The sequence below is a fragment of the Engraulis encrasicolus genome, chromosome 21, assembly GCF_034702125.1.
Source record: "Engraulis encrasicolus isolate BLACKSEA-1 chromosome 21, IST_EnEncr_1.0, whole genome shotgun sequence".
NCBI lineage: Eukaryota > Metazoa > Chordata > Actinopteri > Clupeiformes > Engraulidae > Engraulis > Engraulis encrasicolus.
In genome coordinates this window covers 3,023,913-3,048,422 of record NC_085877.1, presented here as the reverse complement: position 1 = coordinate 3,048,422, position 24,510 = coordinate 3,023,913, and the positions used below count along the sequence as shown (strand labels likewise).

Here is a 24,510-nt window from a genome sequence, read left to right as displayed (position 1 = left end):
AAATGTCCAAAACTCCTTCTTACGGTGGTGACTTAAGAACTGACGGTAGTGACAGTAATCTGAAGGTGGTGAAAGTGACCCAATTATTACCTACATTTAGCAAAATAAATAGCTCTCTCAAGTCAATGACATCTAGCATAAACACTTTATTTTTGTGTGTGCACAGTATGTTTGTGCATGTGTTTTTTCTTCATTTGTTAGATACTCTAGGAAGTAGGCCTAGATTATTGAAAATGTGGCATAAACAGGTTTTAAGATGTTCAAATACAAAATATAGAGGTGTATTATCATACATGAAGGTCTTGGCTGTGCAGTGAATATATTGGCCAAGCTCCCCATGTTTTACACTTTTCATAAAATGGGCTCTTTCTTGGTTTTGTCACCAGCGTCAGACAGAATTAGAAGTAAAATAATATGTTTACTGTATCTAAGTGAATTACTTTTACAATTCAACATAATTGTAGATACTTATTGGAAGCATATTCTTAAAACTTGCCAAAAACATGTAAAACACATGCTTTTTTGTGAATTACATCAGATGTCACCACCGTCAGGTTTTGTGACAAAAAACCCTCCAAATGCACCTCAGTGGAGGCTGGAGTATAAGTTTGGGTCACAATTATTACTAACATGTCTGGTAATGTTTCCTTAACCAGCACAATTTAGTAAAATATGGAACAAGATGATGAGCGGAACAAAATCTGACGGTGGTGACATCTGACGGTGTGAGACAAAAAAACACTCTTTTACACATTATGCAATTTTTGCTCACATTAGCCACTTCGTTTTCGCTCTGTTTCTTAGGGGCTTCATGCCGCTTCTGAAAAAGTATATATAATTAACATTAATGTAACATAATACTATTAAAACCCCCGACGGTGTTTATGGTTGGGACAGTACCAGTGTCCAAACAAATTAACAAATTGAGGAGAAATTAGTAAACTTGCAGGGGCTTCAGTGATGGTGAAGTATTCAGTAGAGCTAAAGGTTTGAAAAGGGGTCCTAAGTAATGACAATGACCTTGTGCATACCTGATTTTATTGTCTTTTTTTAAAAATCTGACGATGGTGACTAATATGCTGGACACACTTTGAGCAATCAGAAAATAGTAGTAAATATTGCTTTACACGCACTATGTGCATATCTGCAGAACCACTTCAATATGGACTTTCACATCATGGTGATATTATTCAATAATATCAGTGATTTTTACATTTTAAGTCAATTGAAATGATGATGTTTGTCCTTGGGACAGCTGTTTTTACAGGGTGTGGGCAGGTTTATAGCCATGAAAAGTAATAAAATTACACTTAAATATTTCAAACGACTGTACATTTGTGTAACAGACCCCTGGGTCTTTACCTGGATTCATTTTGTTCATGAAAATGTAGTTTATTTTCAACAGAATTGGCAGTTTATTGCTCAGACATGTTTTAGCCGCTTTCTCAAGAATCAGTGAAAATATAGACCTTGTTTGTTGCATATTTTTTTGTGTTGTGTTTGTTGTGTATTTCTTTCATGTGTACAGCAGTTTTCTGTTTTTGATTCAATGGTCTATTTTTGGTTTATGCTCCTCACGCTTCACCATCACAGGATGCCAAATTCGAGACCGTCTCGGCTCACATGAGAAGTGTACATTTCCATGAAGAGAGTAGGTGTTTTTTTATTTAATAGTACTCTGTGTGTCTTATTGCAGGCGGTCCCCATCATTTCTCAAACTCGTTTTCTGGAAAAGCGGGGAGAGTTTCAGGACGTGGCCAAAGGTGGAACGATCTTCAACCTGCGCCCCAAGTTCTCCCCCGTCTTCCTCTACCTCTTCAATGACCTGCTGGTGATCGCCAGTCGCAAGAGGTGAGAACATCAATTATGCAATGTGGTTAAAAATGCAGGAAGAAAAGGTGAGAGCTGAGTACTGTATTATGCTGGAACATGTGTATTGTACGCACTGATGGTGGCTTCAGGACAGAAACACGTCTGGTGGTATACAGTATATGAATAGATGAGTTAAAGCAGGGGTTCCCAAACTTATCCAACTTGGGGCCCACGCGAAATTGTTACAAATGTCCGGGGCCCACTTGTGACCCAATTAAGAACAAAACCCAAATAAATCAACAGAAACACACACCACAATATGGCTAGTTTTTAGAAAATGTTTTCAAGGCCCACTTGGACTACCTTCAGAGCCCACCAGTAGGCCCCAGCCCATAGTTTGAGAATCACTGGGTTAAAGCATCGAGAGTATGGTTTTTTACCAGTAGCAAATGAGGTATAAGTAAATTGGGTGGTTGAGATTAATCAGCCACAGTGCTACAAAAGTATGGTGTCTTCACTTGGCTTAGATAGTGATGGGGACATTAATATGGCAATCTAGGTTTGACTCAAAAGTGGTGTGGACATGACCCCGCCCTCCTCCCCCTATCCACACCGAAAATTACACCCATGCCTGCAGGTGATAAATTAGCATTAGCAACCATTTTCTGTAGGTTAATTTAACCAGTTTTATGACTTGAAACAAGCCAAGACTGGAACCATGGGGGACGCACAACATGCTTTGCATTTTGACCAATCAGATTCCTGACTGTTCATACAAGTGAATGTATTTTGAAGGGTTTTTGCTCCATGCACAAAAGCTGGACAATTTAATTTTATATGCTAATATGCATAAATTAATGCTTGTTTTAATCCCCAATGAATTTGGGGGGCATTCTAGAAAGCCGGTTGAGTCACATTTGTGTGTTTCATTACTCAATGGTAAACCTCCCACATTGAGGAGCTATGTGGCTTTGAAATGTTAAAAGATTATGGTGGTAAGACTCTCTTTCCATTTGCCATCCTGGGAATTCCCGTCAACCACAAGGTAATTAGCGGAGCCATGAAGAGTAATTAAAGCCTGAATCCCTCAAACATGTATTTTTAAATTAAAATTAAACGCCATCAAAAATAGTGTCATGTCTGTGCCGCGTGCTTTGCCATACATGTAATTATATAGTAAATTAGGTGGGTCTTCTTAATTTAATGCTCTTGTCATTTATTGTGCAGTGGTGTATGGCAGTTTGCATACTTTGGCGATATGCTAATAGCTTTTTGTCCTGAAACATAAAACCTTACTGTCAGTAAGTACATTTGTCGGAAGTCTTTTAAACGTTATCAAGAACAATAAATAGCAGATGGCTTGGCCACAGTGAACATTTGTGTAAGCAAATCAGTCATTAACTAATAAAAATGATGCGGTTTCACTTTCTCGGGAGCAGGGCAAACACTGAGACACTTTGAACTATGCAAACATTTAGATACTGAGTTCACATCATACTGCATCTCTCCATGGAAACCAATATCATCCATGGCTACTTGTAAGTCCACAGGGGGAACAAAGTGGTCAGTTGCCACGGGCACAGGGAGAGAGGAGCCCAAGATTTGGGTGAGGGGGGCCCTTAGGATGAGTTTGTCCCGAGGCTGGCTGAAGCTGTCAGAGGCCCTGCTTGTATGCATTTAAAAACTCGATAAATGTAAACTACAGTGGATCGGTCTGCTCAGAAAGAAACCAAAGGAGTCAGACAGATCTCAAATGGCTCCTGATTTCTTTCCAGTTTCACTTCAATGGCTTCAAGTGTCCGTGAGCAATACAATATAATTCTGAACCCCTTTTAATTCCTCTCGCAGAGAGCTGGGTGACATTTTGTGTGGCATCTCTCTGTCATGACTGTATACAGTAGTTACAGTTCAGTATGAGTGAGCATGTTGAACGGGTCAGTGGGGTGCAACAGACTGTAAAGCTACAGCTTTGATTGCTCTGCTGGGTGGAAAACAAGCTGTATCTGAATGCCGTCCATTTCATTTCAAGCTTCTGTGTAATGCTTGTTACTGTACATAGGGAGTTTACAAAAAAAGTATGCTTTGACTTTGACTTAAATGCCCATTAACCATTTCTTTCTCCAATAGACTGTACAGTAAACTGCTATGGTCGCTTTACTGGAAAACAAGCTCTTAATGCTGTCCATGTAAAGGGACTAAATATTTAAGTCAGTTACATAATAAGATGTTTATGTATAAGGCCTACTTATTGATATGACCTATTACAAACCCATCGTACATTCTACTGTAAGGGAGAAATCAGGCCTGCAAGTTGGCTTGTGCCGGGTCAGCTCTCACGGGCTGAAAAATCTCTGCTATTCTGGCAGTGAAGAATACCCATCACATGAGAATCAGCACCAAGTTGCATCGTATTGCTTTAACCCTTTTCTGACTGAGTGGAACATTCCATTACATTTTTCCCTACGTAATGTCCTTCTGTCACAACAATGGTTGTATCGTGGTCACGAGAGAGATAAAACTTTTTTAAATAGGACATTGACCGTTTCTTCTTCGTCTACCTCTTCTTTATCATCATCATCATCATCATCATCATCAGAATAATAATATTCTTCTTCTTCTTCTTCTTCTTCTTCTTCTTCTTCTTCTTCTTCTTCTTCTTCTTCTTCTTCTTCTTCTTCTTCTTCTTCTTCTTCTTCTTCTTCTTCTTCTTCTTCTTCTTCTTCTTCTTCTTCCTCCAGCTCGGAGCGGTACATGGTGCTGGACTATGCGCACCGCTCGCTGGTGCAGGTGAAGGCCCTTGGGGAGGAGCTGTCGAGCGGGGGGCTGGAGAACAGCTTCCTCCTCACCCTCCTGGAGAACCACCAGGGCCGCATGGTGGAGCGCGTCCTCAAGGCCGCCACCGCGTAAGTGGAACTGGACTCACTTAATACAAGCAACTGAAACAGTTGAACCGAATTAAATCAAAAGTTCAAAACCATGTTTGACCAAATTTGAGTTATGACATCCTCATGGTTCTATTTACAATATTTCTCACATCGCATGCATGAACAGCAAGCATACGGCAGTTATTTCCCTGTCTAATATGCATTTGTAATTTGTAATTATGTCAATAGTAATAGTGTGCTCATTGCATTGTTTTGATTGGAATTGAAGATTCAGATGATATTCACAATCCCTAAAAAACATAAAGGAAGTTTGGCTTCATGTATTAACCATTTACAATATTTGGGCCTCTGTGTTACTCTCAGATACCGTATTTGTCGGAGCGTCTAATGGATAAGGGCAAGCTTTTTGTTTCAACAATTGGTAAACAACTGAAATAAGACTCAGTAATTAAGTAAAAAATGGGAAAAAGCTCAAATGACAGGCTTCGTAAGTGCAGCGGTGGGGAAGTTCCTCTCTTTGACTAATGTGGGAGAAGCTTCAGTGAAAACTAGCAATCAGGAACACGTGTGTTTCCCCACCAATGACAAGCATATGCCTCCAGCAGCCAATTCAGCTTGTCATTTTAAAAGTCAGAAGGTCTAGAGATCTATAGGGGAAAACAAATGGCCCTGAAATGAATTACAGTGCGTTTCCAGATCAAAGCAATTTCAACTCTCCTCTCTAGTCGTTCCCATGGTTGACTTGTGTCATATTGCCAAAATATGGAATGGTTATATGAGTGTAGGGGTATGTGACATTTGATATGAGTTCAGACTTTCAGGCCAAACTGCAATACTTTGACCTGTGTTTGTATTGTGCCATGCTCTACTGATAATCCTCCTTTGTTTTTTCCAATCTGCTTCTTCTCATACAGTAGCAATGAGTGACACCAGCAAAATCTCACAGTTAAAAATTTGCCTTCTGGGGGGCGCTGTGGTGCAGCGCGCTAAGCCCCCCACATTTGGGCTTGCATGCCCACCCTCGTGGACCCCGGTTCGAGTCCGGCCGGGGTCATTTCCCAATCCTTCCCTGTCTCTCTGCCCCCATTCGCTTCCTGTCACCATCTTCAACTGTCCTTTCAAATAAAGGCATAAAAGCCCATAAAAATATATATTTTTTAAAAAGTGCCTTCTAAATTAATCTTTTTTTCTGTACTTTGGTAAACTCACTGGTTTGTGTCTTTCTCTACGTAGGTCAGATGTGCACAGGTGGGTTGCGGCGTTCCCAAATCCAAACGACATAGACAGAGACGCAGAGGAGGTCATATATGAGGACTGGGGTCAGTATCAGGGCTTCAGTGGATTTTCATTATGCTACTTATATAGCCAGCTGTTGTAGTGAGGAGAATTTCAATTGTTGTTTTCAATTATGCATGTGTGTGTGTGCACTGTGCACGTTTCATTACAGTAAGCCTATCTGCCGTTATGAAGTGGATTTCAAGTGTTGTTTTTAATTATGCGTGTGTGTGTGTGTGTGTGTGTGTGTGTGTGTGTGTGTGTGTGTGTGTGTGTGTGTGTGTGTGTGTGTGTGTGTGTGTGTGTGTGTGTGTGTGTGTGTGTGTGTGTGCATGTGTGTGTGTGTGTGCATGTGCCTGCGTGCGCGCGTGCGTGCGTGCGTGCGTGCGTGCGTGCATGCGCATGCATCAGATTGTCCTCAGGTGCAGTGTGTGGAGCAGTACGTCGCTCAGCAGGCCGATGAGATCAGTCTGGAGCCCACGGAGATCATCAACGTCATCCGCAAAACCAACGAGGGTGAGCTAGCAAAGACCTCCTGCGGCTTAGCCCTGCTATACTAGGGTTTACCATTTGTAAATAATCCCTGGCTTCGCGACTCTGACTGCGCACTGTTCAACCTCTGATTTTTGGAAAGCGCTGTCGGTCAAAAAATTAGCTCACATGATTGCCAACTTAGCATCTTGCCCCTCCTCACAACACGAATGTCTATGTATATAAACCCCTAAATCACAGGTTTTTCACACAGATTACAGCTGAAATGCATTGATTGCAGTTGTATTAACCTTAGACCAGTAAATGTCATGTGCCTTTCGTAGTGATTCGTCTAGATCAGTGGTTCTCAACCTTTTTGATCAAATGCCCCCTTGACCTCATCATAAGCCTGCCAGCTCCCCCTTGACCTCAACAAAAGCTTGCAAATGTCCCCCTTAGACTAATGCCCCACATTTGCAGCTGAGCATCCCCCTCTCAGCCATCTCCTTCTCAATGCCCCCCCAACCCCAGGGGTCCCTAGTGCTCCCCTGGGGGGCTGTAGATGCCCCGTTGAGAAACTCTAATCTATAGTGTAGATCAACGAGGGTGAGTGAGCTTAGGCCTCATACGCTTCATTCACAGGCTGTTCACTCCAGCTTACCCTAAATGCATTCATTAAAGTCATCTTCACCAAACACCAGTAAACTTCATGTGCATTTGGAGTGATTTGTCTTAACACATTTTAGCCAGCAGGCGATTAAGACTAAAGATGAATTTCAATTGTTTGCAGTTTGGTATTTAAAAAACAGAATCCACATGAACAAGTCCGGTGACTTTCTTTTGCAGTTTGACCTTATGCTCTGTCTCTTCTCTTCTATTTTCTGTGTTCCTCCTCTACAATCCTCTTCTGCCTGCCTCTGCTTGTCTCCTCTCCTCTCCTCTCCTCTCCTCTCCTCTCCTCTCCTCTCCTCTCCTCCCCTCCCCTCCTCCAGGTTGGTACGAGGGGATTCGTCTGTCTGACGGCCAGAAGGGCTGGTTCCCCGTGGCCAACGTCCTGGAGATCACCAACGAGCACGTGCGGCGAAGGAACCTCCGGGAGCGCTACAGGGTCATACAGGCGGCTAGTATCGTCACCGGCAAGGGCCGTCTGACTCTTTAACAGACATCGAGGGGAAAAAACAATAAATATAATAATTTAACAAGCACAGGAAACAACAAAAGCACAGGGCCCCAGAGAGGCCACCCACAAAGCAAAGGGGTTTGGCTGTCCGTCCTTCCCTCAGTGTTAGTCTTTTTTTCCCCCACCATCAACCTCACTGATATGTCTCCCAGGAAGGATCTGTCTGTCTGTGAAGGATGTTGGGGAGGAGCCGTTGACGTTGACTTCAAGCATTTGCGGCCTTCCCAGGCTGTGTGTACGTAGTGCGCTGTGCTCATGGAAAACGTCCTCACCATTGTAGTTTTATAGCCTCTGTATATTTTTAAGATATGGAAACGTTTTAAAACAGACTGCTTCTCAGCCGACTCAGTGGATATTTTACTGTGCCAGAATGCTTCCATTCAGTGGAAAAAAGTAACTGGAAAAAAAAGAAACAAAAAGAAAAGAAACCTTGAAATGAAAACTTTGCACCTGACCCAGTCCCCTGTCTATGGGCCCGTTCGTGATGGCGCAGGCTGCAAAAATCTGCTCAGTGCATGTGCTGCGAAATGACTATGCATTCTGGTTCGGAATGTTTACCCAGAGTGCATAGTGATTGTGTGCTGCTCAGATTTGCACAACGTGCGTTATCTGAAACAGGGCCATTGCCACCTCTCAAGTCACTCCCATTTCCATGCCCAAATTGACTTTCATACGATGCAGAGAGACTCACTCGATCCACTCAAGTCATCCATCCATTCATCACTGCCGTTTACTGACAGACCTGTCTGTTTTTTGTTCCCTGCATGACTGTGAGAGCTAACTCTTCCACATACACAGAGCATGTTGTTAAAGGTTCACTCTGTAATATTTTCAGTTGTTGATTTCCAGAATTCATGCTGCCCATTCACAAATGTTACCTTTTTACAAATTTACAAATGTTACCCTTTCAAATTCCAAGTATTCTTTATGACTGGGAAAATAGCACTTTTCATACATGAAAAGGGGATCTTCTTCATTGTCCAGCATTTTGAATTTCCAGAAATAGACATTTTAGCTGCAGAACGTACTGTACTTTGGTCATACTAGTAAATATTAATTCATTATTTAGTAAATATTCATGAAAAGATCAAATTTGGCAGTAGACCGCAGACTTGCAATACCTACTCTGGCCACCATCCTACACAGTGCACCTTTTAAAGAGCATCTGATCACAGGTGCTGACAAACCAGACTGCCTGCCCCCTCTGCTGGAGACACCCGTGCCAAAACATCAGCCACGTTTTCTCAGACATTGTGCTCATCAATGCACAACAATGTGGACATGCGAGAACCATCTTTTCTTTGAACATTGCTGCCATCGAATGCTGTTGTATGACTTGGAACTTGTACTTTTGCCAAAAAACGGAAAAGTTTCATTTTTCTTTTTAATAATGGGCGGGAGTTTGTTGCTGAAGCTCCTTTTTTTAATTCTCAAACACATCCTGGTCCTGTGAAGACTTGATCTGTGTTGTATCTGTGATCTTCCACATGCCTGCTGTGGACTGTATAGATGTGAGGGAGAAGGTAACTGAATTCAGTTGCTTGTTTTATGTGCAAATGGACTTCAGACTTTTTAAATCAGGTTTTTAATAGCACAATGTGTGGGTAGGCTGTCTATTTGGATTGCCTATACACTACAGACAGTCACCAGCTCAGCATCTCAAAAACAGGCGCGCATGTTTGCCTTTTTTTTTAAGTTGTACTGTATTTATACTCTGAGAAAAGAGAAACCCTTACAGGGTACAGAACAGAGGGGTATTCTAAGAACATGGTTATGTGATAAACCTGTCTAAGTTAACCTACTGGAAGTGGTAAATCTGGTAATAGATAGCTTACATGTGTCATTTAGCTAAGATTAAGAAAATGAATGAAATGATTAACCACTAACTCAAAGTGAACTTAACTTGGTCTACACACCTCAGCCAGGTCCTTGGAAGACGACCCTTATTAGGGGAGTACATATTTGTACCTTCATATTTTGTATGTTTTATTGCCTGTCTGTATCTGCAGAATGAGACATACCCCTAATGACCATACACACTTGTACATACGGGTAACACCACAGTATATGAGCCGACCCTTACCTTTTAAAAGGTATTTGTGTTCCTTTCTTGGACATACAAATAAAACACTGCTTTTAAAAAATGTATACATTTGTTTATTGTGTAGATGTGCCACCAATTAAGCTCGAATTCATCACAGTATCGAAATTACATTGTTGCCCATGCATGATGTAAGTGATCATAATGAACTAATGCTCATAACATTGGTAATTCTCACATGCAACAGCCACTACAGAAATAAGTATAATACACATATTTCAGTACATTCATATCAGCAGATGGGAATATTTGGCTTTATATGGGATTGGCAGAATGTGTTTGCAAATATTTGAATGCAAGCTTGATAAGATGGGGATATGGCATCTTCAAGCCAGCGTGAGTGTTGCCCTTAGGGGATAGTTGTGAGCAGTGGTCTGCTTGCAGTCAGTCACTTTTAATTCATGTCCAGTTTGCTCTTCTGGTTGTCTGGTGCAAAAGGGACATTGTCCACAAACGCACACAAAATGGACATTGTGGTAAATTGTGAATGGATATGGCATCATGTTCATCATATACTGCACTGCAGTATTCTGTTCAATGCAGAGCCACAGAAGACTCGTCTGCAGCTCACTGTGCAGGCAGTAGGCACATTACTAATATTACTATCATTCTTTGGTTTGTTTGGGCAGTTTACTTGCGTAAAGAGTGCAGTGCAATGGCTTGTGGTACTTCCCTCCACCATACAGCACAGTAGCACATTTACTCAGTCATGTACTTTTATTTAAGTGAAAGGGGAACTTCTGTACCAGAGGGTTCAACATGTGTACCCCAGTGTACCTTTTTCTGGGAGTATGTTTTATAGGCAAGAAAGGATGATCTTCCCTCCATATAAAACGATCTAACAACACAATAAAAAACAAGTCATTCCTTTTATATTTTAATGAAAATGTCAACAAATATTTCAAGAAAGTATAAATATCCAACCTGTAAAAAAAATGCCATCATATTAAAATCAAAGCTTCTCATGAATAACGACAGGTCTTAGAATAATCGTAAAATAGAAGACCATGTAGGTTACTGAGAACACAAGACACTTGAAAGCCCTTTTGAACCACTTCAGAAAAATAGTATTATCATTCATCACCACATCCCACAAATCTACTTGTGGTTACATCAACAAAAACGCAACGACCATCAACGAAATGACTCCTCAGCTTTTCTGATACAGTATTACAGAGATTTATTACACCCTGTCAGGTATCTCTGCTCTGGGCGTGACATAGGCATCACCCCCCACCACAGTAAGATCTGGATGTTCTGGCACTGTGTCTTCAGCTAGCACCCCGTTACCCCGCTCCACATTCATATCATCAGGGTCACTTGGGCCTGGTGGTAGCATCACGCCGCTGTTCATATCAGGGTCACTTGGGCCTGGTGGTAGCATCACGCCGCTGCAGACTAGAGTGCCCAAAATGTCTGCCTGCTGCTGGGTGTCCATCTCAGCCAAGGCTTCAGGTGACCCACCAGGCAGTTCAGCAGGTGTCTCAGCCTCAAGATGGTACCCCAAGGGCCCCTGTGCTGTTGCTGGTGGTGGAGGAGGAGAGGAGGCTGTTGGTGAAGTTAAGCAGTTTTTCTCCACGCAAGATACAGTGACAGTGGTACTGGTGATGGCCTTTGATGGAGAAGCGTCGAGGGTGCCCTCCAGCTTTGATCCATGGTTCTGACTGAGGACGTGTCCTGAAGGGCCCTGGACAAGAGACTGCGGACTCGGAGAAGCCGTGGGCCTTTGACCTGGAGATGGAGATGGAGATGGCGAACTCCCACCTTTGCCTCGCTGTGTCTTAGCAGCACCAGCATCGTTGCCATGGTGGAGCAGCAGCAGTGACGTGATGGCGTCATCCTCGGCCTGAGACATCTCGATGACCTCTAGCGCTCCCGCGGTTTGGAGTCGGCAGAAGTAAGGGTGGGGTCGGTCGCAGCGGTCAACGGTCCACGAGCGGGCGCCCAGGCTGCGGACGGGGTGGGTGCCACTCAGGAAAGGGTCTGGCTGCACAGGCGGAGCCAGCCGAGAGGACATGATGGGAGGCGGAGTGTTGAGCTGGAAGTTCTCAAAGGCCTACAGGGAAATGGGAACAAAATGCAGAAATACAATAATGGGAGTAATGTGTCGAAATGGTGCACACATCCAAAATGGAATCTATAAGGTACTGCATCAGACCGATATATAAAACAAAAAAAGAAAATCATGTATATAGCTATCTGTACTTAGATGAATTAAGAAAAACCTTGATTAAGCTTAAAAAAGCATTCACCATGTCAAACTATGGAATAAGACAATAATAAAAAGTTAAATTATCGGGACGCATCACTAAAAAACTCGGTCTTGGATTTAAAAATGGGTAGGGTGGGTGCAGTTTTAATATGTAAGGGAAGGAGGTTCCAGAGTCTGACCGCATAAAAGCCAAAAGCTGCCTCTCCCTGTTTGGTGTGAGTGGTGTGGGTTGAACCAGTTTTTTTATGAATCTGCAGATCTAAGGCGTCTGGGCTCTCATCGAAAATTGCATTTTAATCAGGTACAGCATCAGGCTGGAGAAATGTGTACAGCTGCTGTATCTATGTGCTTGGGTGTCTGAAGAAAACCATATCACTTGAAACCTTGGCTAATATTAGTTAAGCACACCCGGATTAGTGTGTACAAGCATTGTCAAGCATACTACTGCACTGTATGATGGAACACATAACTGAAGAAGTTAACAGACGCTTGTCTGCTACCACAACCGCACCATCTTTAAATCTATTCCTTTCTTTTGTACAAAACATGTTACATATAACATTTATACGTTACACTGAAAAGGTCTCTGACCTAATCGTGCATACTCATGACCAGAACAATTTCTTCCCCAAAGCCCACTGCTTAGCCTCTCCGTCTGAACAAAGATGGGACACTTATTAAACTGGTGGGCCGGTCTGATCCCACTTTAATCTTGCAAGTGTTGCGCTGCTGGACTCCCCTGTCAGTCCCCTTCCCCAAACCCCAAACTGCACCACTGCCTTCACTAAAGCCATACAATTCATCTAATCCTGGGTAAGCTGGATCACCCACAGTTGATACAACAATCTCATTACATTCTGTTTTCCAATGTGAAATTAATACAGAAAAATGAATTTTGTCGCTGAAAAGGCCCACTGCCACCACACTCACGACTGGGATATGGCATTTCTGGCTGTTCAGATTTAAAATAAAATCGGTGCAAGAGGGGTTCATGAAGATCATGAATCATGAAGATGATTTGAGAAAAGCCCTCAGGATAAAAATCATGGACAAAATTAATCTGATGTGCTTGGTGGACTTCAGAGGCTTGATAGGCTTTGTAGTATGGATGCGTGTTTGTGATTTTTATCTAGCACTGGTTGTAAGGAAAACACACACAGTCAGCCAGCTAAGAATCATCCCATTATTTTCTCCTGACCTCAAACTTAGTGACAATATTGGGCACCCGATGGCCAGGCGGCAGATTTGGGTCAGTGTAGTAGAAATCCAAAGGGGTCATCACTGGCACTGCAAAGGACAAAAGCACACAGATGTCAATGGTTTTCAGAATAACGGGATTAGCCATGTAGACTATGCAAAGAGCTTACGATGACAATGAATTATTTCCCTGAATATATTACATTTATGTCTTATTCAGCCCGGCATTGTACACAGTTGTACAGCCATAAGGCTTGTAGCCGCACAGTTCCCCCGCTTGCACCTGTAGGTCGGGCAGGCGTCCACCTCTGCAGAGACTCTTGGTAAAGCGGTATGAAGGTTGGGTGACTTATTGTGCGGGTAGAGTATGAAGTCAAGACAGGACGTCGTCTCTACAGCAAAACATTGAAATTGTTAAGCACATAGAAAATATATTTTGTATTTCCCCACAGAGGCCTTTCGTTGAGGTAAAGTGACTAGGCCTTTGATAAACAAACTGTGACGAAACTCATACAACTCACGTTGCTCTGATCTGTGTTCATGGTGGGCCAGCAAAATTGAGGAAAGGCAACTTGTGAATGATTAATAATATTGTATTTTGCAGAGACGAAGAAGCCACACCGTGCCAAAAGGAGATTTCTTCAAGTGCTCGCTGCGCCACCCAGTGGAATTTTACCAACAACACTAAAGTCAGCAAGCGCGTGCATACATTTAGCGGCACCTGAAATGAGTTAGTGAGGTGTTGATTGGTGAAAGACAGGTGTACCGTTAACGGCAATTGACGCCACTGTTTCAAGAGTTTATATTGTTGTGACTCACCCTACAGGCAAGCGCTGTTTTTCGAAAATGCATCTCTGTTTGCCCTTCACGTAAGTGAGAACAAACTATCCACTCTTATGTTTTTAATTGTAGACCGAGAATAAACTTTAATTCAACAATCCACAGGTTTCTGCTTTTCCTGTTGAATTGGCCTATTAAGGCGATGACTGGAGAAGTTCCAACTGGTAGGGGTAATTTTGTAATGCATCAGACTTTTTAAAACCTATTAGGCCTACCAATTGGGCCCATGTGTTAAAAACAAAAAATAGCCTACATATATTTCAATTGATCCCCCCCCCCCCCCCCCCCCCCACCCCCCCCCCCCCACAGGCATTATCGAGACAGAATGCAGGGATCGATACCTTGAGGTAAACGTTCGTCTGGACAATGCCATGTCGGAACCACGCTTTGAGGCCATCGGTAAGGCGTGCTGTGCATGTGCTGTTTTTCCCCCTTCTAGCGGTTTACTTGCTTTCCAACACTGCGTGTTTTACAATTTCAGGTTCCTCTGGTCTCCACCCACTGACAAAAGAATATGGGGCCATGTGTGGATATTATACTGCGATGTTCCGTGACACGAAAATTGCTGAAATGAGGGCGTCTTATTTCGCTTGCCATACCAAACAGGTAGGATACCGCCCTTGGTGTATCCATTGCATAACTAAATTGATTGAATGAATTCCCCTCTGAGGGATCATGTTGGAGAGGTAGGCCTACAGAACTCGGCCTATGCCTACACTGATGTTCATTGTGTGCTCCATGTCTGTTAACAATTCGATAGAATCAGTAATTGGTTGGTTTAATTCGTAGCCATCTTTTCAGAATCATGATTAACCTCACAATACAACTTTATATTCTGTCATTTCAGGACAGCGATGGATTCACATTTAACTTATTGATCATGATTGGTGAGGAGATGACTTATACCGTGTCCAAGACCTGCACTTTGCCACTGCCACTGTCTCCAAGAGAGGTCATCTGTGAGCTGGATTATATGGAGGTAGGCTGTACTTGGTTTTTCACAGAGCCATTAAAATGACGTGTACGAGTGGAAAAAAAAACTGAGGTTAGAACTACTCGTGCGCACCAGACACTTTCTGCACGCTGCGCGCCATAGTTTATGGGCGCACGAGAAACCTCCTTTATTAAAAAAGTGTGTCCCTGCTCTGTCTCGGTCTATGTGTAATTTCTGTAAATAGATCAGTGTTGTATAGTATCATTTAATCTAATTGTAAATGTGTATACTATCTTGTACATTGTCCACTGTGGCAATAAAAGGCATTCTATTTTTATTTTTTTTATTACTCGCACAAGTCATTTTAGGGGCTCTGTAATTTTGTGGCATAAAGCTCCCCAATAAACTCTCTACCATATAATTTTACATGAGGCATAGTAAGTAATGTGTGTTTATCATTACAGGTAATCACGGACAGCACAGTTCCCTATCCCATCAGCGAAGGTGGAGTTGAGCATCAAAGCTGGGATTCTCTCTTCTCAACTGTGAGTGTCCTGTCCATTCATACTGTTTGCCAGGGGGCCCTCATGTCGGTGACTTCACCAGGTTTGAAGTTGTTAAAATGTTTATCTAACTCAATTTAATACCAAATTTTCTTTGCATCTTTGGGGCGTTGCCATTAAGTTTTGTTGTACTGGAAGTCTAAGGAGTAAGCCTAAGTGACACACAGGGTAAGCAACCGGACCTCTTGCTTTCGACACTTGCATCATCCAAAGAGCTTAAATCGGTTCTGGTGAATGTAGAATGGAACACTAGTAGTCCTACTCTTCTAGACCATTCCATTCAAATATTGACCAATACCTTTAAGCGCTGGTATTAATGAAGTCCATCTACTGTTCTCTACAACCAAACTGTGTAATGTCGAGAATGATGCGATGAGAAAATTCTTAACATTTGAAGCCCCTCTCCTCGTGGTTCTCCAGGTGCACTCTCTGGCCTCCCCTGATTGGCAGCTGATGTTTCTGAAGGAGGGGCAGCAGTCGCCGCCGCTCTCCCTCACCAAGGCCCGCCAGTTGGGCTACCGCCTCCACTTCGCCCCTGGCCGCGTGGTGCTCCGCACGCCTTACAATGGACCTTTGTCTCTTCTCACCACGGTAAACGTCTTTGTCGTCTGTGTGTGTGTGCCCATCCCTGTATAGGCCTGTACAGCAAAGTCTCCAAACCACCAATCATTTTCTAATGATTAATTTCATTTTAACCACCTTTCAGAATTTCAAAGGTGAATTTTACCCTGATTCATTTGAAAACACTACTTCTCTACATCACTAAAAAGGGCCAATAATAAACATGATCTGCATACTATTGCTGATTAGCCGGCCTACTGTTCCTGATTGCTTGATGGCTCACTCTTCTCTCCTCCACCTCCTCTGGTTCCTTGCAGGTGGATGGGGTTCCTGTGGAGGTTGTCCATGCTGTCCTTTTCTCTAGGCAGAGATGGAGTGCGGTCATCTTTGACCTGGTGGCTGTGTGTAGTGCAGGTGAGCGCGTAAACATGGATTGCCTCCCCAATATGAAATGTACAGTGGAAGTACTTGAAGTGACCAATATTTTAAATGCACTGTGTTTTGTGATGTGCTTTGTGTGATCAGGAAAGTAGAGGGATGGTGGTAGGGTTGGGAAATGAACCAGCCTGGATTCAAACCTCGGTCCCCATTGGCAACTTGATCATTCATGGTACAGTGCGTCAGTCACAGCACCTCAGTGTTAACTCTTTTGTATTAACATTTTCCTGTCAGATCAAGGATCTTTCGATGGAACCAAGCTCAAATGGCAGGTTCCTGCCGTGACCCTCCCCTTGTCCGGGCACGCTGGCCTCGTCAGCGAGGACATCCACGTGGGGGTGAAGGGCAGGCTGCTGGATCCCCAGGTCGCCGCTGAGTGGGGCTACAACCTCACCTTCGACGGGGACAGGGTGAACATCAGCATCCCCTTTGGTGCCGCCGGTGGTCAGAAACATGTAAGTAGACAGTAATTTTGTTGTTTTTCTACTGTGCACTGAAATCATACTAGACTAGATCGGTCTCGCCATATCTTCCTTGTTACAGAAATTACAAGAGGGAGGAGAGAAACCTGAAGTTTCATGTATTTGCATCCTATTTAAGCAATTTGCAAGTGTTTGGTCATGGAGGGAAATGTGTATTGAGCAGAGGCATGGTAAGTCCAGACTAGCAGTAGTAGTGTGACTGTACAGGTGAAATTTGACTTGAAGACAATAGAACTGACAATATGTAGCTTATTGTACTTGCATTGTAACACATTTGGCACTCCTGACCACATCTTGCACCTCTCCCTGCAGAGCTTTGTGGCTCAGAACACCTACTTGGAGATCTACTCGATTTATTTGTACTATAAAGGCGTGTTCATGGACAGCATCCACACTGAAAGCAGACACTGGTATACCAAGCTCCTGATGACTCCGTTGCTGCCTCACGTGCCCTTCACTGTAAACCGTAAGTGCTAAAAGAGGAAAATCATTAGATGTTATGTGAACATTACGCCAATTTCATCATGCAGATGTATTGTTTGTGCTGCCATGGACTTGTCAATGCTCTTTTTTTGTCATCCTGTCCCACCGTAGCCTCTGCATGACCTCTGAAAAGTTATAGACTCCTTTCCCCTTCCCTGACAACTGTCGTTAGGGCCAAACTCTGAGGACAACCGAGCTCCAAACTCCCAGGGCAGCCCATTGGAATAGCCAGAATACTAGAGATCAGTGGTCAGCAATTCCGTTTGCATACGGGCCAATTTCCCCCCTAAGAATTCAGATAATCAGATTACAGAAAAAAACAGTATGTGGCTGTGCTAGGTGTCTGCTGATTCACTTAAAAAATACTCCAAATATCATCCCAAAAGTTATGCAACATCCCCAAAGTAACAAACCATATCCCCATTAGCTCGCCAGGATCTCTGAAAGGGCTGAACAAAAAATGCTGCTTCACTGACAAGTCAAGGGTAGCATGAGCAAAACAACTGCATGTCAAAATTGGCAGCAATTCTCTTTTAAATAGGTGCCATGGCATTGACCTCATGAGGCTTCATTCCCAAACAGGGACCATCCTTGAGGAGAGGAGTTTCACCGTTTACCTGAGGAACATTCCCCTTGACGTGGTGCTGACCACTGTGAACATAAATGATCACCAATTCGCTGCTGGCATGGCAACTGATAGCGAGTTCACCATTGTGGAGGTTCCTCATGACAACCGTACCCATGGATACGTCCTCAAGGTTCCTTTTGAGGATCCCATTGTCAGAAAATGGGTAGGTTTGAGTGCATTCCTGGGAAGCTTGTTGCACTGCATTGACTGAAGAAATGGAAAACATAAACAAGATCAATGCATATTTCTATTTTTTGCTCTTAACATCCTTTTATTTTCTGTAGTATTTTAGGGAGGGAGTTCTGAAGTACTTGCTGAATGTGAACTTCACCCTGAACATTATGAATCAAGAGGATTACTATTTTCACCAGGCCTCGTTTGAAGCTAGGATCCATGATGTGTGTAAGTTATCCACAATCAATGACCAGAGGTTCCCAGACATGGTAACTCTGTGAATGACAGAATGGCTGTCTGTAGGCTCGCTACTGCTTGCCATCCTAAACTGTGATTTGCACCTCCAAAGAAAAAAATGTCCACTCAATGAAAAATACTGCTAATTTAATCCCCTAAAGTGTTGTTAATACTACCAAATATCCAGACTACATATTCTCTCATACTGTGATTTGGTATTGATTGTTTTTTATTAATGAATTTTACCATTAGACCCTCCCTCCTTCGATGGACAGTGCATGGACCATGGAATAGTTTTTAAGCTTCTTCATAACGAGTTTGACTTCATGTGGAATGTCACCATTGGCGAACATCCTCTCACAGAGCAGTTTGCTGCAATGCAGGGGTACCATATGGTCAACGACAGCCAGGGGGTTGTTCTGGATGTCCCCCTCTTCACCCCAGGATATGTGTATGAAGTATGGCTTCATATTTACCTGATATTGTATATTCTGAAGTAATGTGAAGTTATGAAATTCCCATTTTAATTATGGTTTTAGTTTCAATCTTGTATACTACTCTTTTTTTTTCACTGTAAGGCCACACCAATTTAATTTGTTGGTTCTCGGATTTTTTCAGGAAAAAGTTGAAGCGAGAGGGCGAAAAAAAAGAGAGTCGTGTGGTTATACCACCTGTATATCAGCCTCACATGGACCTCCAAAGGAAGGTGCAAGACAGGCAAACACCTGGACATGGAGAAGGACAGTGTAGAAGGGAATTAAGGCAGCCAAATAGACCAGGCACAAAATTAGCTCACAGGGCAATTATTATATTAATCTGGTTTGAATAAACTGAGATGATTCAACAGTTGAATAGTTGTTGTTTTTCTTTTTTAAAACTGCTATCCCACTCCACTAATTCCACTAAGAGCAATACTGTGTTTCACCGCTGCTACTGCTAACCCACAGGGGCTTCAACTTGCCATTGCATGTTTGTCTGTAAATGTTTGAATGTAACACATTTCCTGATTCGCTAGTCGTAATCGGCATGTTGAAAGGAGTGGTTTTATTGGTTCTCTACGTCACATGACCTCCAACTACTAAAGAGGCACCTCCCCGTTCATGAAAACATGCAGTCTTCGTTTTTTTAAGCGATTTCATTTTTTGGGGTATTGAAACTGATTTTTTTTTTTTTTCCATTTTGTTACAAAATACAAGAGGCGAATCCGAGAACCAACAAATTAAATTGGTGTGGCCTAAGTGTTAAATTGGCAAGTTTTAAACTTTTTTTATTTTTTTTCATGCAAGGGTATCAGCCTGGAGCGTTTCTTTGGCAGTTTTGAAATCCTCTCCAAAGACGCAAGAACACGGGAGATCCAGAAGTATTCGGCCAAACGCTGTCCCTTCCAAACCACTGAGCTTATCGGTGGGTTGTCGGATGATTTAGACCAGTGTTTCTCAACTGGTGGGTCGCGACCCAAAAGTGGGTCGCGGAGGGGTCATGGGTGGGTCGCAGAGCCTTGGTGTAAAAAAAAAAGTAATTCTAAAAAAAAAAAAACTTTTTCTGCAACAATTTACAACTTTTATTTTGATAGGCTAGTGAACTCTGTGCCATCTGTTGTCATAGATACAATCTGAATGTTAATGCGAGATGGATAGGAACCAGTCATTCGAGTCTTGGTTACATTTTGAGAATTGCATTGAATTGACTTGAACGCTAAAAAAATTGGATCGCGACCGAATGAGAGTGGAAAATGGTGGGTCCCAAGACTGTTCCAGTTGAGAACCACTGATTTAGACTGTACTGATTCTGTGTTCCTAAACCCCAAGTTTCTCTTGCTGTAGCATTTGACATTTGTTCTACGTAGAAAGTGCTTGTACTGTTATAGTTTGTAGTTTTAGTCATGTCGGAAGATTCTACTTCAATTCAGTCAGTTCCAGTGGCCTAAATGAGTACCTGCTGATATGGTGTGTAGGATTGTCTATCTCACTGCTCAAGCATAGATTCGAACTAGTGGGCCGAGAACTGATTGTCTGTACAGCATCAGTAGAACCCTTCAAGAGTGTTAAACATGGATCATTCTCATGTCATGAGCATGCTTCATTTTAGTCCAGTACTGTACTTAAACCAAGTTGTAGTACATGTTTACTGATTTGTCCCACATATTGCCTGTTCTTTAAAAAAAAGATGGAATCTTTAAGATGAACAGAGTATTTGGCACTTGTGTTTTTTTCAGTATGTTCTCCGAGAGGGGTGATGATCGTGGCGGTTGATGTACAGAAGTCTACTCCTCAAGCTGTTCCTCAAAGGACCACCCTGTTAGACCCCTTGTGCACGCCCAAAGAAACTGACGACAGCAGGGTTCTGTTTGAATTCCAGCTCTCAACATGTGGAACTGTTCACAAGGTACAATGCTTGGGATACAACTTTTTTGCTTTTACTTTACATTATACAGGCTTTATTTCTTATTGTAAGTGACTACTAGGCCTACCGTATGTATGGGTATTGGTCAGTCCTGGGATTGGATGCCTTTTAGGCCTAGCGTATGTATGGGTATTGGTCACAGTCCCTGGATTGGATGCCTTGTTCAAAGGCACTTCCGCCATTACCTACTGGTCAGGGGGTAGATTTGAACCTGCAAAGACCAGCCCAAGACCAACTCCTTAGCCATTAGTCCACAGCCAGGGCTTAAAGGATTTATCCGGAGTTGGAACAAGTTTGCCTCAATTTTGCATGTTTGGGATGAAATACAGTCACTCTAGAGCAAAATCAAGGCAAAAAGATGCGTTTTGAGAAAGTTTGATAATATCACGTTAGCCTCGTTAGCCATATCAGCTGTGCAATATGATAGATTGCGGGCATCGTATCTCGGCGGTTACACACATTTCAAAAACACAACATTTTAAAGTCTAAAGTAAATTTCCGAGTGCGTTGCATCATCAGCTATGATTATTTCCAGAGCGAGTAACCACAGCTGATGATGCGACGCACTCTGCAATCTACTTTTGTGGACTTTTGTGTCAAATAGTTGGCTTGACCGTAACTGTAGATATTCTCAAGTTAGTAGCTTTACAAAACACATTCTGCAGACCTTTCAAGAATACATGAAGGGCTTTGGACACTTCGATTTATGTGTGGATACCCTCAACATATTACGAGGTACGTGTGACGTTGTTTTGAGCTGTGCAAGACTTTAAAATGTTTTTGAAATGTGTGTAACCGCAGAGATACGATGCCCGCAATCTATCATCTTTCTCAAAACGCATCCTTTTTGCCTTGATTTTGCTCTAGAGTGACTGTATTTCATCCCAAACATGCAAAAATGAGGCAAACTTGTCCCAACTCCGGATAAATCCTTTAACTGGGACTGGAAAATGGCCTGTATTGTGGAAAAGTACCTTGTATGCCAGATTACCAGTCCATCCCTATCCTCCACAGCAGCATGTATGAAAAATGCAGTCGAGGTTTTGTGTTTATAAAGCGCATATGTCCATCAGGTGAAGGACGGTATGGTGACATTTGAAAACATGATCCTGTTTGAGCCAGAGCACATTCCCAGCACTAAGCCAGTCATCACAAGGGACACCACCTTTGAGTAAGTTTGAATTTGTCATTTAAAACTATTGTGCGGTTTTATCTAGTGAAGGACCGAAAAGTGAATTCCTAGCTGCCAGTTGCCCTGTCAGGTTGATTTTTTTTCCACTGAAAGGCTTTTAAAAACATTTTGTCTAACATGTTTTTCTCTTGCTTTCAAAAGCGGAAACTCATTTATCAATGCAAGAGTTTTTTCATGAAATAAATTGCCCTCTCTTATGTGAGTGGGGTTGATGTCATTTAAGATTTGCATTTTATTTTTCCCCACAGGCTTGCCATCAGGTGCTCCTACCCAGTGACTGAAGTAAACATGGACTCGTCCTTTAAATCCACCATTCCTGGCTTTGGCTCGTGGGGTGAAGCAAGGAATGTTGTGAAGGGCAAGTATTAAAACGCAAATCCTTTATTTCCTGTTCCCATTAAATGTAACTACCTCCTGAAACTCTTGCTATCACATCAAGAACTTGAGTCTGTCAAATATTTTCCACATGACCATTCAAGAAGTTGTGGTTTGTCCATTTGTTTGACGTTTTTAACAAAAGGATTCAATTTGTCCCTTCATAGCTATGGAGATCCCCTTGGAGCCTGTGCCTTCAGATGTGTAGGAGGTCCACCGACCACCAGGCTAGCACCTCAAACTGGAGCTGCACGGACGGAAGAGGACGGTCTCTAAATGGCATCTCGTAGCAGAGTGTCAAAATCCATTTTGTGTTCGACAAGTTGGCATTTTTTTTGTTTAAGTACATAACATTTTATTTGGCTAATTGTCGTTATTTTGTACCTCATGGTTGTGTGCTTGCTTGCACGCTTCTGACGTCTAAAGCGTCTGAGATGAAATGGACGTTGTCCAAGTATTAAGTGAAAATTAATTAACATGACAAAAAATGGATGAGACCAAGTCGTTTCCTCCCGACAGCAACAATGGGTACCTGACCTGTCCATAAATGCAATCTCTGCTCTTTATGTATTGAGTTACATGTTGCACAAATGGAGATTGTAGGGTGACCTGTGTGGGTGGATGTTCTGTCACTACTGTGAAATAAAAAAAAATCAAGTCAATCAGTCTGTTTGTTGAATGCCTTTTTTATATCAACCTTTGTTAACACTTTACTATGGGTATGTTGGTGTTGAACAGGCTACAGTAACTACCAAATGGTTAACATCCTTGGGTTTATCGCTTGATTTAATACAGGTTCAGTCTTGCACCAGCATGATCTTTTTTAAAAGTATGTAGACTTATTTTTAACACAAGGAAAGAAGGCAATGGTATAATTAACATGGGGGAATAACGTGATGTACTTCCTTGTCAAAATCAGATGGTACTGCACTGCAAACTAGTTCCACTTCAATCCAGAAGTGAATGGGAATTTTCTTGTGCGTCAATGCTGTCAGCTGTTTTTAAAAAACAAAACAAAAAACACTCAATCTGGGCACTGCACAGTGGATATGTAGTGCAATACCCAAGGAGAAAAGGGATGGTGAGTTAGGGAAGAGCAAGCAGACAGTTCACACAAAGGTGGACATTCTTTCAAATACTTTCTGTGCATGACAATCCTTTAGGATTTAGGAGTAGCCTTGAATATTGACTAGATCTGTAACCTTGCATGTTGCTAAAGTTCATCTTGGGTATCTGGAATGGGTAGTGCTTTGTTTTGTCTTGGTGGCTGCTCACAGTAGTCAGACTCTGCCTGGTTTTAGGCCTGTTTGCCAGAATAAAATCAATTTCTACATCAAGAATATTTAGGTTTCTAATTCCAAAAATGTGAAAAGGTTCATGCTCAGAATTGTTTTTTGTCTCCGGTCAATAATGGGCCATCTGTCTTGATACTGGGGCATTGGTTCATGTAGGGATCATGTTAACTGGATCATGGGATGTTTACTTATTCACTGTGATTCTCTTGAAACTCTTAACACTGGCACTAGACTGAATTCCATACATGCTCTATATTTGCAAATGGTTTGAGTGCTGACAACTCAAAGGTGATACAATGGTCAAGTTAAAATTACACACAATGATCTGATAGACCTGCATCAGAGACGTTCTACATGAGACAAGACACTTCCACACATCCATAGAAAGGAACAGTCAATATGGTGTGTGCTTGCACATCTGCCTAAAGAGCCATTTGCGTACTGAACTGCGTTGTCATTGATCCTATCATCTCGCAAGCTTACGCACAGTTGAAAAATATAGAGAAATAAATGCCCGAAATAGCTGCTCAAGGCGTCGCCAAGTGGAGGGACTCGTAGAGAACAACTTTGCCTGCATTCACGGTTCCGTAGGCTGCTCACTCACTGGGGACACAGACACCCCCTTGCGTTCACCAGGACCACATCTGCATCACAACCCCAAACTATCCCACCCCACACTGGACTGGGCCAAGAAGGCCTGGGCATTTTTGCATGGCCCTCTCTAAATTGTGGACCAGTCTTTAGGAATTAAAAAAGAGCAGCATAGGTCCCT

General features: G+C 42.5%; 3 protein-coding genes across 6 annotated transcripts in view; 2 read left to right on the top strand and 1 right to left on the bottom strand.

The window, feature by feature from the left end:
* The window catches only part of arhgef15b (Rho guanine nucleotide exchange factor 15b), a 40,877-nt gene extending 30,400 nt beyond the window's left edge, over window positions 1-10,477 (top strand). For both annotated transcript variants that reach the window (XM_063187160.1, XM_063187161.1), the window contains exons 12-16: window positions 1,697-1,851; window positions 4,551-4,715; window positions 5,931-6,016; window positions 6,384-6,488; window positions 7,436-10,477. In XM_063187160.1, the coding sequence (XP_063043230.1) occupies window positions 1,697-1,851; window positions 4,551-4,715; window positions 5,931-6,016; window positions 6,384-6,488; window positions 7,436-7,602 (678 nt within the window). In that variant the 3' untranslated portion in view covers window positions 7,603-10,477. The remainder of the gene's footprint in view (window positions 1-1,696; window positions 1,852-4,550; window positions 4,716-5,930; window positions 6,017-6,383; window positions 6,489-7,435) is intronic.
* Window positions 10,478-10,574: 97 nt separating this feature from the next.
* Window positions 10,575-13,806, bottom strand: LOC134437680 (uncharacterized). 3 transcript variants are annotated; one of them, XM_063187183.1, is made up of 4 exons: window positions 13,655-13,806; window positions 13,417-13,525; window positions 13,135-13,223; window positions 10,575-11,780 (listed from the first exon to the last, which is right to left on the bottom strand). In XM_063187183.1, the coding sequence occupies exons 1-4, from the start codon at window positions 13,673-13,675 to the stop codon at window positions 10,908-10,910; spliced, it is 1,092 nt and encodes a 363-aa protein (XP_063043253.1). In that variant the 5' UTR covers window positions 13,676-13,806; the 3' UTR covers window positions 10,575-10,907. The 3 variants fall into 3 exon arrangements, with proteins under 3 accessions (XP_063043253.1, XP_063043255.1, XP_063043254.1); XM_063187185.1 differs by lacking the exon at window positions 13,417-13,525 and having other exon boundaries at window positions 13,655-13,763; XM_063187184.1 differs by lacking the exon at window positions 13,655-13,806 and having other exon boundaries at window positions 13,337-13,518.
* A 137-nt stretch (window positions 13,807-13,943) lies between these two features.
* Window positions 13,944-23,105, top strand: LOC134437670 (uncharacterized). Its single transcript, XM_063187166.1, has 18 exons — window positions 13,944-14,002; window positions 14,079-14,137; window positions 14,283-14,372; window positions 14,455-14,579; window positions 14,821-14,952; window positions 15,372-15,452; window positions 15,891-16,061; window positions 16,349-16,445; window positions 16,704-16,924; window positions 17,264-17,417; window positions 18,017-18,225; window positions 18,347-18,464; window positions 18,726-18,931; window positions 19,760-19,877; window positions 20,689-20,858; window positions 21,950-22,047; window positions 22,317-22,426; window positions 22,611-23,105. Exons 1-18 carry the CDS (start codon window positions 13,980-13,982, stop codon window positions 22,649-22,651), a joined length of 2,223 nt encoding a protein of 740 aa, XP_063043236.1. The 5' UTR covers window positions 13,944-13,979; the 3' UTR covers window positions 22,652-23,105.
* Window positions 23,106-24,510: the final 1,405 nt, after the last annotated feature.